At 49.7% G+C, this 15,958-nt stretch overlaps 1 protein-coding gene across 2 annotated transcripts in view; it reads left to right on the top strand.

Annotated features, from left to right (window-relative positions):
• Positions 1-450: 450 nt before the first annotated feature.
• The window catches only part of LOC135243231 (vinculin), a 38,921-nt gene continuing 23,413 nt past the window's right edge, over positions 451-15,958 (top strand). The window contains exons 1-2 of one of the 2 annotated variants that reach the window (XM_064314919.1): positions 451-905; positions 15,151-15,221. In XM_064314919.1, coding sequence (XP_064170989.1) covers positions 738-905; positions 15,151-15,221 — 239 coding nt within the window. In that variant the 5' untranslated portion in view covers positions 451-737. The remainder of the gene's footprint in view (positions 906-15,150; positions 15,222-15,958) is intronic. The other variant, XM_064314909.1, reaches the window with a different exon arrangement.

The following is a 15,958-nucleotide window of genomic DNA, read 5'->3' as shown; positions in this document are numbered from 1 at the left end:
ATGAAGAACGTTGAAGTAGGCTACTCTTATCATATTATTTGCCCTGTATTGCAAAAAAAAAAAAAAAAAAAAAGATCACCCTGTCATTCAAAGCTAATTAAGATTAATTTTGAGGAAACATTATCTACTACATCTGCCACGCCGTCGTTGTTCTATCTTAAAGGCTAAAATTGCGCAGTGATTTCACTTGAAAGTTAAACTGCACTCTCCGCACACAGGGCGCATTGCCACACTCGCTTCTTGTGTCAAACGGTGTGCGTCACCGAAATCAGTTTATTCCTCTTTGCTCACTGGAATTTTCACTTCCCAACGGCAGGTCCAATATTTTCCTTTTTAGGGCATGAGAATGCATTACGTAATTTGGGAAGAGCTCACTCCTCTAGCAAACTCGAATGAAAAAAGGTAGGACGAGGTGGCCGGGAATGGAGAGTAGCGTCGACGCGCACCAATCAGCTCCGCGTTTCCATCCGAATGAGATTTCCCCTATTGGCTAGAGGGCGGCGATGGAGTTTCTCAAGGTTTCTGTTGCACACTCCCTACAAACTACGGTCTAGTCTCACAGTAGACGGTCGGAGGGGGAGTGAGACTTGTAGTTTTTCTCCTTAAAGTGAAATTGTCCGGGAAAGGCATTCGGACTTTCGCGATCTCTGAAGAAGAAAATAGATATAGGATAAAACTATCTCTTTTGGCAAACACATTTTTTTCTCTCTCTTGGTGAACGGAATTAAGTTTTCAAAATGCCGGTTTTCCATACGAAGACGATAGAGAGTATCCTGGAGCCCGTGGCTCAGCAGATATCCCACTTAGTGATCATGCATGAAGAAGGTGAGGTTGACGGAAAAGCGATCCCAGATCTCACCGGACCCGTGGCTGCAGTCCAGGCTGCTGTTAGCAACCTCGTGCGGGTGAGTGCTTTCTCTAAACGTCTTTCTCTAGTTGCAACCTTCTGGTTACCTGTCGCTGACCCACCCCGAGCAGTTAGCCAGTTGCCCTGCTGTGTCCTCAAGTTTTTTTTAATTTTTTATAACAAGTACGATAACTTAGAATCATTTGTTTGCGGGCCAGCAACGATGTACACGTGCATAATTTGATGCACGTCGTCTTGTGTTGTAGTTAGAAAACTTAAATGCAATTAACGGACGAACTTGGACAGTTGTGAGGGGAAATAACTTCGTGAGCTAACCAGATAACTAGCGAGCGAGTGACGTTTTTTCTTTGTAGTTGCCCTGCCCCTTCCTCGATAAGGGGATGGGCAAGTGAAAGCTGGCAGAACACTTGTCATTATTGCTTATCTTGAAATTAGCAGTGACTTTCACTCGCCTTTAACGATGTTGCAATTGCGCTCCGATTTAACTGAATCATAGTTAATACCAAAGTCATATATAAATCCAATCTTATTCTCAGTTTAAAATCTATCGGCATCTGGTAACGTCAAAAAAACGTTCATTCGAGCACTAGACCCAAGTCTGTTTTCGCAACCATCGTACTTTTAGAATCGGAATCATGTTAACTAACTTGGCTGCATAATTTTTTCATTTTGCAAAGTCAAATGGGCACCCTGTTAATGGAGACCACTCACTGGGGGGCGTTCTGTGCGTTGGTTTTTGAGAGATATGACGGTTATAAATAAATCAATGGCAACTTGGTCCTAAAACATTGGGTCGAGGCATGTTGTCATAAGAGAGAACCGCTCTCTTAGTTTCAGATTAGTCACCGCAGTGTGCTGCAAACCAGCTTCATAATTAGAACCATGTTGGGAATTTTTATTGATTGCAACAGGTTTGTGTTCCCCGTCCGTGTTTTATTGCTGGCTCATAAATTAGCATTACTGTCTTCGCTTACATTAGTACCGCACGTAATGGTTGCTGGGGAAACGCAAGAGGCGTAGGATACAATATGCCAGTAATCCTCGCTTTGAAATCTACTCTCTTCAGACTTTCTAAAAACCCGAGTTTGGTTGTCTTGTTGCTGTAGTGTACTAATTATGTTTAATCTCACTATCACAAAGGGGCTTTGACGTGCCCTCGTGCAGGTCGGAACTGTTCATTTTTTTCCCAGGTGAAAATGCTGACCCAGCTAAATTTTCCTGCAGTTTGTAGCATAAATAGGCAATGCAGCCTGAAACCTGTTTCCTGGTTGGAAGAAAACTGAGGTATTAATTTGCAAAGGAGTGGTGTTGCTGTTGTTGTTTTTATTTTTATTTTTCTTTAAACTCCTCTCACTGGAGGAGGACATGGATCACGGTTCGCAGTAAGCACACGACGGATCACGGTTTGCATAAGCACCGGTCAGAAGTCCGAGAGACGCGTCACGCGGAGACGGAGCGAACAGGATGTTAAATGTACCGGGGGCTGGAGGATCTACTCCAGGTCCCAGAGGACACATTGAAGTTCTAGAATGTCACGGCGGGACAGCGCTTTTTAGCGGCTAAGAATACTCTAACCTCTAGCCTGCTGCAGTTTTCAAAGCACTATTGGGCCTGTTCGCACGGGACTAGTTTTCACATAACCGCCCTGGCTGGGCCTATCCATCCCCTCTACGCTGGGCCTATCCATCTCCTCCACACTCCTCATTAGATGTAGCCTAGCCCTATGTAAATTTGCCAGTCCAAAGAGTTTGCATATATTGCCCCTGACCTTTTTTTTTTTTTTTTGACTGGACCGAAACAGCCCTACAAACGTGAATGTCTGTGACTGACTGACTGAGTGAGTGACTGAGTGAGTGATGAAGTTACACCATTGGTCGGACGGAGGGCTCCAGCCATATACTAGGTTTTGACCTGGTCTTGTTTACACCTGTGCTACCCATGGTTGGCCACATCTTGGCAAACCCCCTATGGATTTGTTTCAGTTTCATGCAGCCTGGCTGCCTGACCTCCACCTTTGAAGTTGTGTTCTTGGAAAACAAGCTCAAAAGGCACAAGGGGGTAAAAGTCCTGGTTACAAAGAACAAAAGCACATTTTGTGGAATTTAACTTTGGAATTTTAATTTGTCAGAGTAAATGGAATATCTTGCAAATGAAATGTCACACTGTGTTTTTAACATCTGCATAATTGGCTCAAGTTTGCCCGTCTCCAATTAGCTGACTGTAAGCTCAGCCTCTGAATATTTAAAAGTCAATTAATATTCAGTGGAAAACACCTGGGTGTGATATCACTTCCCTAAAGGAACACCTGTATGGACGAACCGTTTAGGTGTGGAAGGTTACAGATTTTTGGAAAACCCTTGAGGAAGACCAGTCCTGTCTGACTAGGACTAAAGCATGGAAGGTCACTTTCGTGTAGGCCCTCGTGAAACGTCTGAGAACTGAGCCAGCTACAGAAGTAGACCATCGCGTGCACAAATCTGCCATTTCCTTCAGCGAGTAAACATTAGGGGAAGAGCAGAGTGTGGGAGTAGCATCCTTAGAGAGCTAAAAATAGGAATATTTAGTTGTATTTACTTCCTCAACGAGTTCAGAAAAGAGAAACGAAACTTTTTACGTACGCATCTTCCCAATATATATTTAAAAAAACAAACGCTCTGCACTATTTCTGTAAACGCGTGTGCCCCCAGCAGTTGCTGGAGGGGGGTTAATTTTGGACGGGTGGAATGACACCCCCTTGTCCCGACCCGCGAGAGCATCCAGTCCCGGCTCGACCGGCGTTCAGCGGACGTGGCGGCCTTTTGTCTCACGCGGAGCACGCTTTTAATAGCGTAGCTGCGGAAGGCTCGGGCCAGCTGGCTGCTCTCCTGGCGCATTGTTCCCGCCCCCCCGGAACGGCCCCTCCCCCTCCTCCTCTACTGTGACGCAACACGTTCGCGTGAGCTTCATATCGCCGTCTGTGCGTTCAGTCGCGTAGGCGGTTTCCCAATGCCCTCGCTTTCTGTAGCAACGATGTGAAGTGACTTTCTGGGAGAGAGAGGAGAAGTTGAGAATATCTGACAACATCGGCAGCTCGTACTTGTACGACGATTGGCGTCACTTTTGTACGTCGCTTTGGATAAAAGCGACTGCCAAAAAAATGTCACGAAGCAAAGACGCACGGCTAGTTCTAATAAAAAAGAAAATAAAAACTTTGCATCGATGTCAAACTGTAGGTATCACTTGTCACTTTGCCAGTATGAAACTGGAAATGCAAATCCAGGGCTTTAAATAGCTTAAAATAAAGTTGGAAAACTCTATACAGAATAGGTTGTAGGCCTCTAGTGCTGTACTCTGATCTGGTTCTGCAAGTTTGTCTTCAATATGAGCTGTGAAAGAGGCATTGGTTTTAAAATTCAAAGTTGTTTCTTGAACATGTTTCATCCAAGACTGGCCATGTTGCTTCCATCTGGCTGTGAGGACAAAACAGAACAACAAAATATTTGCTTGATCTCGAGAGTTGAGTCCATTAGCATTCTTAGTTTAAGGGCTATTGTATTAACCAGTCAAACCCCAACCGGTGCTTACTGCAAACCAAGGTCCTTCCATGTACCTGTATTTCAGTAAGAGAAGTTTAGATAAAAATAAAAACAACAGCAACACCTGTCCTTTGCCAATTAATATCTCAGCCTGCTTCCAACCAGGAAACAAGTTTCAGGCTACATTGCGTATTTATGTTACAAACTGTTCTTGATCTCCGACTACGCAAAATTGAGCCGGGTCAGCGTTTTCACTTGACAAAAATAAAGCGTTCTGACAAGGAGAAGTTAAAGGCCCTTCTGCGACGGTGAGATTTAACTGCGTTATTGCACTGCCTGTGGTTCGGTCGGTCAGAGAAGAGCTTTTCATGTGCAGATGTTCTGTGGTCTGAGAGGCAGAAGAGAGAAATGTTGGAGCGTTTATAAGACACTCCTGGGCTGTGTTGTCTGAGGAGTGATCATACTTTACCCCCTCCCCACTGGCACCCCCTCCCCACTTCACCCCCTCCCCACTGGCACCAACGAGCAATTCGTACTGTAATTATTTCCCGTTGCCCCTAGAAACGGTACCTTCCGTGTTGTGATTTTTGTGAAGAGTCGGGGGGGGGGGGGACGACCATAAAGCGCATTTTGTGAGAGTGTGAATGTGTGTGTATGTGTGAGTGTTTGTGTGTATGTGTGAGCATGAGTGTGAGTGTGAGTGTGAGTGTGTGTGTGTGTGTGTGTGTGTGTATGTGTGAGTGAGTGTAAGTGTGAGTGTTTGTGTGAGCGTGAGTGTGACTATGTGTGTGTGTGTGTGCGTGCGTGTGTGTGTGTGAGTGTTTGTGTGTGTCTGTGAGAGTGTGTGTGCTAAAGACTAAGGGCTTCTCCTTTTAACTTCTGGTCGAAAATCATGAATTTTAACACGCTCCTCTGCCTCGCTCTGGCCTGCTGAAAGAACGCCATTTAAACCGACGGCAGTATTTCTCGAGTTCTTTGTCAGGCTGAAAATCGCTGCTGCTTCTTCCCTGTGAAGAGGAGCGAGCTCCCTGCCCGCTCGCTTGCCGTAACTCACGTCGTTCGGCCTGGGAATCCGTCTGGCGGCTTTGTCCCGGGACAGAAACGGGCCCCCGGCGGTTTCCATGCCACCCGTAACATCTGCTCCCCGTCTGCAGTAAGAGTCCTGCGTCTCCAGCGTGTCACACCGCGCATTTACAAACCGGCCTCAGCTCCATTTCCAGGGGATAGCTGGGTACAAAATTATGGAGATCATTTTTTGAGTTAGAGTGGATTTAAATTTAGCTTGATTTAATTGTAGTTTAGCACATTTTCTTCAGGAAGTTCAACCAGCCTGTTCTCGGATCTGGTCCTGATCTTTAAGCTGGAACTTGTGCTTCATTCACTCATTCATTCATTTATTTATTTATTTATTTTTTTACATTTTAAGGCTTAAAGTTTCTGGTCTTGGCGGCCCTTGACCATCATCCAAGCAGCGCATTCCTTCGAGAGTTCGGAATGCATCATCCTCAACCAACGAATGGCAAAGGAGAAACTTTTCCTGCTTCTGCGTTTCAGCAAAAACAGAGCTTTGTTTTTTTGAGGCTGCAGTGGGGGCTGCTGTATCTCTGTTTGTGAGTGTGATATGCACAGACTCATCCCCTGCAGCTGAGCTGGACACTCACCCCAGTGCAGTTATGACTCATCCCCAGCGGCCTGCTCTCTGTAATCTTCAGGAGGAGTTTTTAGATGCGGTCGATATTCCCCTGGCCTGCATTAGCCTGGCCTGTGCTGGGGGGGGCGTGGGGGCCGAGCCGGTCGGATTCGGGGCACTTGGGGCGGTTCTGACAGAGAGCTGGCGGGGAGCGGAATCGAAGAAGCGCATCGGTCCCGGTCTCTGAGGGAAAGTGCCGCACAGTTATCGACCTCCCTCGCCGCCCAGCAGCCCGCACCTGCTGCTGAGTCAGCGTGCGGAATCGATGCTCACCTTCTCAGGACGCACAGCGCATTTACCGCCAGCTTTACCTCACCTTCTCAGGGCGCACGGAGCATTTACCGCCAGCTTTACCTCACCTTCTCAGGGCTTCCGTGTTTCAGCCCTTTGAAGAGTCCCGTCTGTTGCAATGTTGTTACAATTCTGAGTCGGTGTTCTAGAACTCCGTTGCCCTCAGCTACCGGTGGTGATTGTGACATCAGCGTTAGAATGTTCAGTTGAGAACATTCTAATCATATATTTGTGAGCTTTCACTGTGGAGTCGGGTTCTGGCCTAACTGTGTATTTAATTATGATTTTTCCCCCTCAAAAACATATTGCTGCATCAAACATAGAAGATTATTTTCTTTTGAATTAACACTGCACACTGTACTGTGTAACACCTGCACTGCCTTAGCACCCCGTTAACACCCCATTTACACCCTGTGTGCCCTGCAGCGAGGAGCACAGAGATGGGCTGAGGCCGACCGGCCGGTAATGAGCCGCCTGCTTGCTGATTTTCTACATAAGAGCATCTGCTGGCTTCCTCTCCTCCGTCTTCTCTTCTTCTTTTCTCTTCTCCTTCCTGTGCTTTTTATGGCGTACAGACGGCTGAGCGCCCGTCCCGGTGGCACCGGTGGCGGCGGCGACTCCTGGCGTGCTCGAGGGTCTGCGCGTCTCTGTCTGCGCCCGCCGCCAAGTCCCCCACGGCCAGGAGACAGGGGTACCCCCCCACCCCCCAGCAAACTGAAACCCTGCCCACCCCCCCACCCCCCAGCAACTGAAACCCTGCCCACCCCCCCCCCACCCCTCGCAGTCTATTCACGTTCCCCGCATCGCTGTACCCCCGAGAGCGTCCGCTTGCTTTGGCAACGTTCCAGCGGCGAGAGAATCACACCATCCCTCCCGCCCGTTTGTGTTTAGTTGCCGCACGGACTCTGTAACCCCCAACCCCCACCCCCACCGTCGTTTCGAAATCGCTGATCCCGCGTGTTTAAACATTGTGTCTCATCCAAGACAGGAAACTAACTTTACTATCCACTGGCCCCAGTGGCTGGCGCATCCCAAAAATTCACCAGCCAACAAGCCAGACAACTGTGTGCTTAGCACAGAACAGGACCTCCACGGGACGGACGGTTCCCTGACAGACTCGCCTGCCGCGGAATAAAAATGTTCGGTTAAAGCGCGTGTGCTGACTCACCGTCTGATTCCGGCTACAGCAGCTTTACGTGCCAAAATCGGTTTGACACCTCATGCAGGAGATAGCACGCTCGGGACATGCAGCATCCTCTGTCACATTCACACGTCTGAGACGTTCAGCCGAAGAGGAGACGGTATTTCTTAATGTCGATGTTTTATCATGAGGCACGTATGTCTGTGCATTTTAGCGAAACAGGCCTAGTCCGCATGCATGTGAAGGGCTGTTATGCATATAGTTCATAAGGGGTTTTCATACCTATATGGGAATATTAGATGTGCTCCTGAGTATATTTCTGATGCTGCGGTGGTCTTGTACAGTGCCCATGTGAAGTGGCTTAAATTGATTCCCAAAGACGGGTTGAGCCTTTGCTGTGAACTTAAGAACCAAAGTTACATGACGTCCGAGCGTCGAGCAGGACGACCGTGTGCGGGTTCCGGAATGGGGTGATGTCACGGCTCTTTGTAGCTCACTCCTGCACGCAAAGCATCATGGGAAGAATAGATACAAAGAAGCTGTTTGTTTTTGCGAAGCCTAGCCTGCGTGCTCCTTGTGAACCAGCTGTGTTCTGATGAGTGAAAGGGGGAAATGGTGCTATTGTAAATGACAGAATAGCAGCTTAACCTGTTGAAAACGTCACTGTACGTTATTGTAAACACGAGTGCAACCACCGAGCAGCTAATGCCTGTATTCAGTTAAATGTAGACCTAACGGTTTGATTACTGGATTTTTCAGCTTGCATTGTGTTTACTTTGCAGTTTTTTGGGTCATGATTGTTTAACTGAACAGCATGTAGTTTTTTAATGTCGTTTTATTTAATCAGATTATTTCCAAGCGGTGGTTCTCCTTGTGTTTGAGGCACAGTTGAGTCAGCTCTCGCTGTCCTCGCTTCGCGTTTCTTTGCTTCTGATTGGCCAGTCAGCCGGTAAGGAACTGCTCCAGATTTGGATGAGCCAATCGGCGCGTGCACGTGTGCGAGCAGCGCGGTGTCGGGCCCCTACCCAGCAGCCCCCTGGCAGCGCGGGAGCCTCTAGAGTGTGCAGACGAGGCAGAATCACCCTGTCTGTGGGGCAGGATGGGCGGGGCTGTCTCTGAGCGCAGTCAGCCGCATCAGTCAGCGCCGTGTGTGGAAAGGGGAAGCACCAGGAGCTGGAGGGCATTTCGAGAATGTAGGAGCGTGTTTTTAACAAACAATTTTAGTATCTTTTAGAAATGGTGACACTTGCAAAAATAGCACCTTAAAAACTCTTCAAGATAACGGGAAACGCGTGTATTCAAGCGAAGTGCGGAACCGTCTGCAGACAGGACAGCGCTTCCTAGTACCCGCTGCTTCTGGCTTCCTGTCATCACTCACAGGAAGTGCATTTCAGACTCTGGACTGCGCGAGTCGAGCGCTGCGATCGCTCACTTAGTGACGGCAGGTTTGCACACGTTGGGTTCTGCAGATTAAACAAACAGAGTGTTGTTAACTGAACATTCTAATGCTGATTCTAGTTCTAGAACACCGACATAGAATTCTGAAAGAACATTCCAAAAAGCCCGCTCTTCAGAAGGGCTAAAGAATGAGCTCTTCTGCTCAGCTGTGTGGAGGGTCATAAAGGTGAACTCCAGCGAGTGTGGCCTCTCCCAGTCCTTACCGCCAAACTCTGCAGAGATCACCGCCGCAGACGTGCGCAGAGGGGAGGGGCGGGGCGGGGCAGGGCAGGGCGGGGCAGGTCCCTGAGGCGCCGCGGTGGGGAGAGGATAGCGTGAGTCAGGGAGACTCAGAGTCTCCTTCTCCATGCAGTCACCCGCGGGGGAGCAGGTGATTTGTAGGGGACGAGCATCGCGGAGCAGCTGGCGGTAAAAGAGCCGCGGTGTGAGCTGTGGAGGCCCGAGCGCGCGGGCGTGGGGCGTGGCGATCCGGAGTCCGAGCCGCGCGTGAGTCAGCGGGGAGATGACCTCAGCGCTTACGATCAGGAGCCGCGTGCCCCCACCTGCTGATGGAGGGGCACACAAATCAGACTGGGGGAGCATTTCTGATTTATTTCAGATGCGTTGAGTCGTTTCATACTGGCGTGCGTACCTACAGAATAAAGCTTTGGGACGATTCTCTCTTTCCACCAAGCGTTTGTGTCATGTTGCTGATTCTACCTTTTTTTCCCTCTCTCTCTTTCCCCACAACCGTCATTTTGGTCACTGGTCTTTGAATGAAAACGTTTTCCTCCTGCTTTGACCTGAAATGACCTGTCAGGAGAGCTTCGCTGCTATTCATCTCTGCTTCTCACCACTCTGCTCTTTAGCCTTTATTGCCCTTATTCAGGCTGGCTGAGTGAGTATGAGACCTGAGGACGCCCTGTGTAAACAGCCCTAGCGGTTCATTAGCACGTGAGGACAGATATGAGAGTCTGCCGCTGGTATCCGCTGGGCTGCTCGTGCAGGTGGAACAGAAACCCTGCGCTCGGTAGCGAAGGCGTGTTTTTTCCGTGGTTTGTTTGAGCAGCAGGAAGTGGCGGCGTGTGTGTGGTTCCTCCTTCACCACCTGAGATCATCCCAGCGCACGCTTCCTCCTGCGCGCGCGGCGAACGGTGTTTGACGCTCGCTGACAGCTGCGTGAGAAACCTGTGGCCGCGCGGCTATCGACAACGAGCGGTCTCTGACCGGACCCCGACCGGACCCCGACCGGACCCCGACCGGACCCCGACCGGACCCCGACCGGACCCTAACCAGACCCTGACTAGACCCCGACCGGACCCTAATCGGTCTCTGACCGGACCCCGACCGGACCCCGACCGGACCCTAACCAGACCCTGACTAGACCCCGACCGGACCCTAATCGGTCTCTGACCGGACCCCGACCGGACCCTAATCGGTCTCTGACCGGACCCCGACCGGACCCTAACCAGACCCCGACCGGACCCCGACCGGACCCCGACCGGACCCTAACCAGACCCTGACTAGACCCCGACCGGACCCTAACACAGAAGGACACAGAACAGCTGAACCTAAGCCAGGCTGTGAGAACTGCATCCCTTGCGCGTGAAGTCCCTGGGACGTCCTGAGGAGGAGGAGGCCGGGCGCGAGCGCTGCGGTACTCTGAGCAGAACGCACGCTCCAGAGTTAAAATCACACCCATAGGTCAGAGGGATGGGCTTGTGCTTACAGCCGTCTGGACAGCGGCCCTCTGTTGCGTTGTAGAGGGACAGACTGAGCCCCTGCCTGTGGGGGATTGGGTGTGATCTGTTTGTTAAGAGCTGAAATTTGAGAACGGGGGTGCGCGAGCAGACCCATGCAAATGGGCTGAACCGGTCGAGCGGGTCGTCCCCGTGCGCAGGCCTAAACGCTGAGGAGCGTTTTGTCGCACGCATCCTGTTAGAGGGTCTGAGACAGGAGCGGTCACTGGAGCTGGTGTACCCCAAAATCAGCAGCTGGCTGGGTTTACACTGGCAACCGAGCAGGGCATTCTGCCCTGCACTACACTATATAACACGTATACACACAAAACACACATACTCACATTGTACAATCACACTATACAATCGCAATATACAGTCACATTGTAAAGTCCCAGTATGCCGTCACACTACGTACTCCAACTGTATAATCACACTATGTAATTTCCATATACAATCACATTATAATGTCACATGCTGTGTTTTTTTTCTGTCAGTCTGGTTTTGGTTTGAATGGAACAAAAGTGAATTTATTTAGTTGTTTTTTTTTTTTTTAAATGACATCTGGAAAGTTTTTATTTGACTAACATTAGTGTAATTTGGCCCCGTCTGTCTGTTTATTTCCTTGCTGTGTTTTGTTGCTGGGGTGTGTTTAACTGACTCAGTTTGTGAGAGGGGCAGCAACTTTTACTTCAGTATCAGACTGATATCAGACAGTTTACTGCAGTATCAGACGGTTTCCTGCAGTATCTGATGGGTATCAGACAGTCTACTGCAGTATCAGATGGTTTACTGCTGTATCTGATGGGTATCAGACAGTCTGCTGCAGTATCAGACGGTTTATTGCAGTATCTGATGGTTTACTGTAGCCTGTACAGGAAGTTGGCCTGCAGTGGTGATGTGCATGAGTGGATGGTGATGTTTAAAGATGGGCAACTGCTGCCTGAAAGCTGTCCCATAGTGCTCTGGGGCAGGGAGTCCGTCTGCTCCTTTCAGCCTGAAGAGGCTCTTTCTGCTGAGGGGGGGGAGCGTGTGGACAAAGGGGGCGGCTGTTCCTCGGGGCCTTAGCGACCCCCCCACCCCCCCCCCGGGCTGGCAGCCGGCCAATGGGGAGGGGGGGTAACCTTTTCCGCGCCAGCGAGCGGAGACGTCCGTCTGCGTGTCTGAGGAGCTCGCTGGCCCTCAGCGGCTCTTCTGCGCGGTACGTGGCGCGCTTTAAAAAAATAAAAAAAAGGATGGAAGCGATTACTCATCCTCCAGCCGCACTCGTTCGCTGGAGTCCCCCCGTCTCTGCCTGTCCCGCCTGACTCAGAGGGGGGGTGGGGGGGCTGTAGAGGAGTCAGGGATTGGGTCAGTGTCCCCCGCCCTCCCCTGCAGCAGGGCTGGAGACCCTACTCTATATTTAAAGCAGCTCATGTAGGTCAGGGCCAATGTGTGTGAGAGAGAGAGAGGTCTTTGTGTTATCTGTTCGTGTCTAGCTTTGGTCAGATATAAGGCTTTAAAGGGGAAGAAAATCCATTTTCGGAGAGCTCCACAGTCTGAGTGTAGATTATAATAAACCTTCTGGCTGTAATTCCAACTAGGCTGTATAATAAGACACTAAACATATGTTCTCCATATCGTGCACAGTCTGTATAACCTCCCAAAAAAGCCTCTGTCCTTCTGTAATTTGTGCGCCATCTGTATGTTATATTCTTCTGTTTTATTTGCATCCAGTCTGTCAGTCATTTTAACCCTTTAAGGTGTGAGATCGCGTACGTGATGAGAACGCTCTTAACTGAACATTCTAATGCTGATGTAACAATCGCTAGGGGTAACTGAAAGCTGTTGAATTCTGGGATACTGACATAATTTTAACGGAATTTTGAAAGAATATCGTAAAAAAAAAAAAAACCTGCTCTTCAAATGGTTAAAGGCCATTGGTCTGGTAGACAGAAATGGTAAACTTGAATAGCAGGCTTTGCAGCCAAATTTCACAATAGTCCTCTGTGCTCCAGTTAGCTCTGTAATGCACCCCTGCCGCACGCTGGCAGACACAGAGAGGGAAGACTTTTATGTCATGAAAAAAAAAATAATCCCCCAGACGCTAAATTTGAACAAAGCCAGGAAGTGGTCATATGGAAGGGGTTATTTCAGGGGGCTGCGCAGGGAACCGGCCCGTCTCCAGAGTGGAGAGGCGCTCCTGCGTTTCGGGTATTCGCCTGCTGGAGGACACACCGCATCGCTGGGGAGAGTGTGTCATCACACAGAGCATTACAGGCCCTTTCAGGCCCGAATCCCAGCGCAGGCTTCGTGTGTGTTTGTCTTCTGTAGAGCAGGGCCAGAGCTTCGGTTTCAAGCGCACAATGCGTTGTCGCAAGATTTGTTTCGCAACCTGAGTGGAGTGGAGGCGTGTGCTCTCGGGCGTCAGCGCTGTGCGCTGGGCCAGACCCGAGTGCCTGTCTGTGATTTAGGGTTTTTGGGGAGGAGAGGCCCGTCAGGTTCTGCGTGCCGCCGGGGGTCTGGTGGCCGTGTGCTGGAGCCGTCCGCGAACTCGCCGTGAGCTTAAACAGGAAATCTGCTCAGAGGAGCTCCCGGTAATGATGTGGACCTCTGGGAAATTCCTTAAGAAAACCGCGCGATTAAATCTAGAAGTTCAAAGAAGTAATCCTAACGCTGCTGTACAGTATGTTTGGCTCTGTGAAGCTACTTGTGGGTCACAAAGGTTAAAAACCACCTGACTCCATTTTACTGAATTCCATTTATTTTTATATTCTTCATACAGTCAGAAATCTTTTATTTGTTTTAATACACATGCTGCTGGTACTCCTCTGTGGTCCCTATGAGCTGTTTATTATTATCTACAGTTAAATTAAATTTCAGTATTTCAAACTCATAATCTTTTTTTAAGTGTGGATTTTTAACCCAGCTACTTCTTACTGTGTTTGGTGTTTCAGCTGTTTGTAAAATTAAACTCAGTTTCCCGCACGTACGTTTCCATTAGCGCTGAGGCTAACTACCGTCGATGTGTTTGAGTTTCCTACATGTTAATCAATACGCCTCCACCCCCGCCCCCCCTCTCTTATTTTATTGGCTAAAACAATTGATCGGTGCTGAAAAGCACCAGTTCCTGCACAGTGAATTATGTGACCTTCTTTGGTTGCATTGAAAATGCTCAGTTCCTTTTTAAATACCCACTAGGCCACACATCAAATTCCAGCTCTGGAGGGCAGCTCTGTAATCCTGTCAGTGTTGCTGTGGTGTGGTGAAAGTTTCACTTGATTCATTCTGTAATCTGGAAGTGGTGTCACTGGAATGCAGTTGCACTGGTGTTGCCAGGCAGGACTATACTTAACGGTACAGAAGCGGGATCTGGACGCAGCGGCAGCGATGTTTGGTGAATTTCAGAGTCTTTTCACCGGTGTTTTGTTTTAAGCCGGTCCAGTTCGCTGTGTAAGCGGTAGTGTCTGCAGCTTTCCTGTGGCCTCTTGCTGTGTTGTGTGAGGACAGCATTTTCCCAGCATGCTCTGCTGGGCTGAGGCCAGCGGAGGAGGAAACCACAGGCCTCCGTGGTCCCCAGCAAAGCGTTCGGGGGGAAACTCGTGTCACTTCCTGTGTCCGCCCCCCCCCGCGCGGAATGTGGCCCCGCCCCCCGCGGACCGCAGTGGAGATGGGATAAGCAGCTGGCGCGATGTCGCCACACCCCGGAGAGCCGGACGGCCTTTTCTGAGACACTGCTCTCTCAGTGCCCGGATTGGGCCTAAACTGTAATGACTTTTCTTCGATATTGAAAACTTGTCTGCAACAGCACAATCAGAGCATAGGTGGTGTAGTGTGTGTGTGTGTGGTGGGCATTAGTGGACTTACGCCCTCCCTGCCCCTTTCAGGAGAAATGCAGATGTAACCCAGGCACAGTGAGCTAATGACCCAGCTTGCGTTTAAGCCTGCAGTGTTTATGCTGCAGTGTTGGAGTGCATACGAGCGCGTACGCTGCTGTTTAGCCTGTGCTCATGGTGAGCGCCTGGGCTCAGTACACCGTTCCGCCGGTCTGGGACTGGAGAATGCAGTGAGTCCACTCTGCTGGAGGGCTGCCTGTGTGTCTGCCTGAGCAGAGCTCTCCTTTGATGGTTCGCAGGGGTTCGAAGGTCGAAGTTTCCCGCCCTGATGCGTCAGTGCCTGGTCATCACCGTTAGTGCCCGCCCCCCCCCGCCAGCCCAACCACACCGCTTAGCACCACAGCACCCCTGCCCGCCAGCTCCTCGAGCCCGACTGCATTGTTCACACAGAGCGTTATTGTTCCAGGTTTATTGCACAATGAGAACCCTATTAAACAGGCAGTGTCGCTTAATGAACAAGGGAGTCTGTTTATTTCCGCTGGATACTTACTCTGTCTGTGTGTCTGTCCCTGTCACTCTCTGGTTTGTGACGCTGTGAGACGAGGCACTTGCCTGACTCCCCTGTTTCCTGTTTCCTGTTTCTCCGCTCTCCAGGTGGGGAAGGAGACCGTGCAGACCACAGAGGACCAGATCATGAAGAGGGACATGCCTCCTGCCTTCATCAAGTGAGCTGAGCCGCCAGCCCTGCAGGCGGACTGTCTGTCCGTCCGTCTGTCTGTCTGTCCGTCCACCCGTCTGTCTGTAGATCATCCCTCCTCCTCCAAGGCACCGGCACGACGGCTTTCTTCGTAGGCCTAAATAAATCCATAAATAAGCCAGTGACTTTATTCAGTGGTCTATCCAGTGATTTGGCCAGTGACTTTAGCCTGTGACTTAATTCAGTGTTCTTGTTGTAATTAAGCCCAAAACCAGGCACCAATTCTCAGAAATATGCGTGGATTATTATAAGACGTCTCTGTGTAATAAATGGTGTTTCATTATCTTCTGTGCGTACAGCGCTAGCTCTTATAAATGTCATGCGTACTCTTTCGCTTTTATGCTGTTCATATTTTACATTGTTCAAGTCAAAGACATGAAAGAGCCATAAAAATCACTGTACAGTATCAATGACACTCATTTGCTCTGGGCTCGATGGCGCATGAAAGAGGAGCCTGCTGATTGGTCCACATGACTCAGCAGAAGGACACAGCTGTGTGTGAAAGCCCTTGTTGCCATCCATCACGGTGCAGAAATGACACTGCGTTTTAGGAAGATTGCCCTTTGACTGAGACGCGGTGTAGGAGTTGGGCTTGAGTAATTGTTATGTGACCAGCATTAGCAGAAGTGCCTCTCCAGCTAACCTAGCCTCTCCTGCCAAGAGACCATGAATCAAATCAGACTGTTGCTCGTAAACTGAAAAGCC

This window comes from Anguilla rostrata, chromosome 2 (assembly GCF_018555375.3).
Source record: "Anguilla rostrata isolate EN2019 chromosome 2, ASM1855537v3, whole genome shotgun sequence".
Classification (NCBI taxonomy): Eukaryota; Metazoa; Chordata; class Actinopteri; order Anguilliformes; family Anguillidae; genus Anguilla; species Anguilla rostrata.
This window is presented reverse-complemented; position numbering and strand designations above follow the sequence as displayed.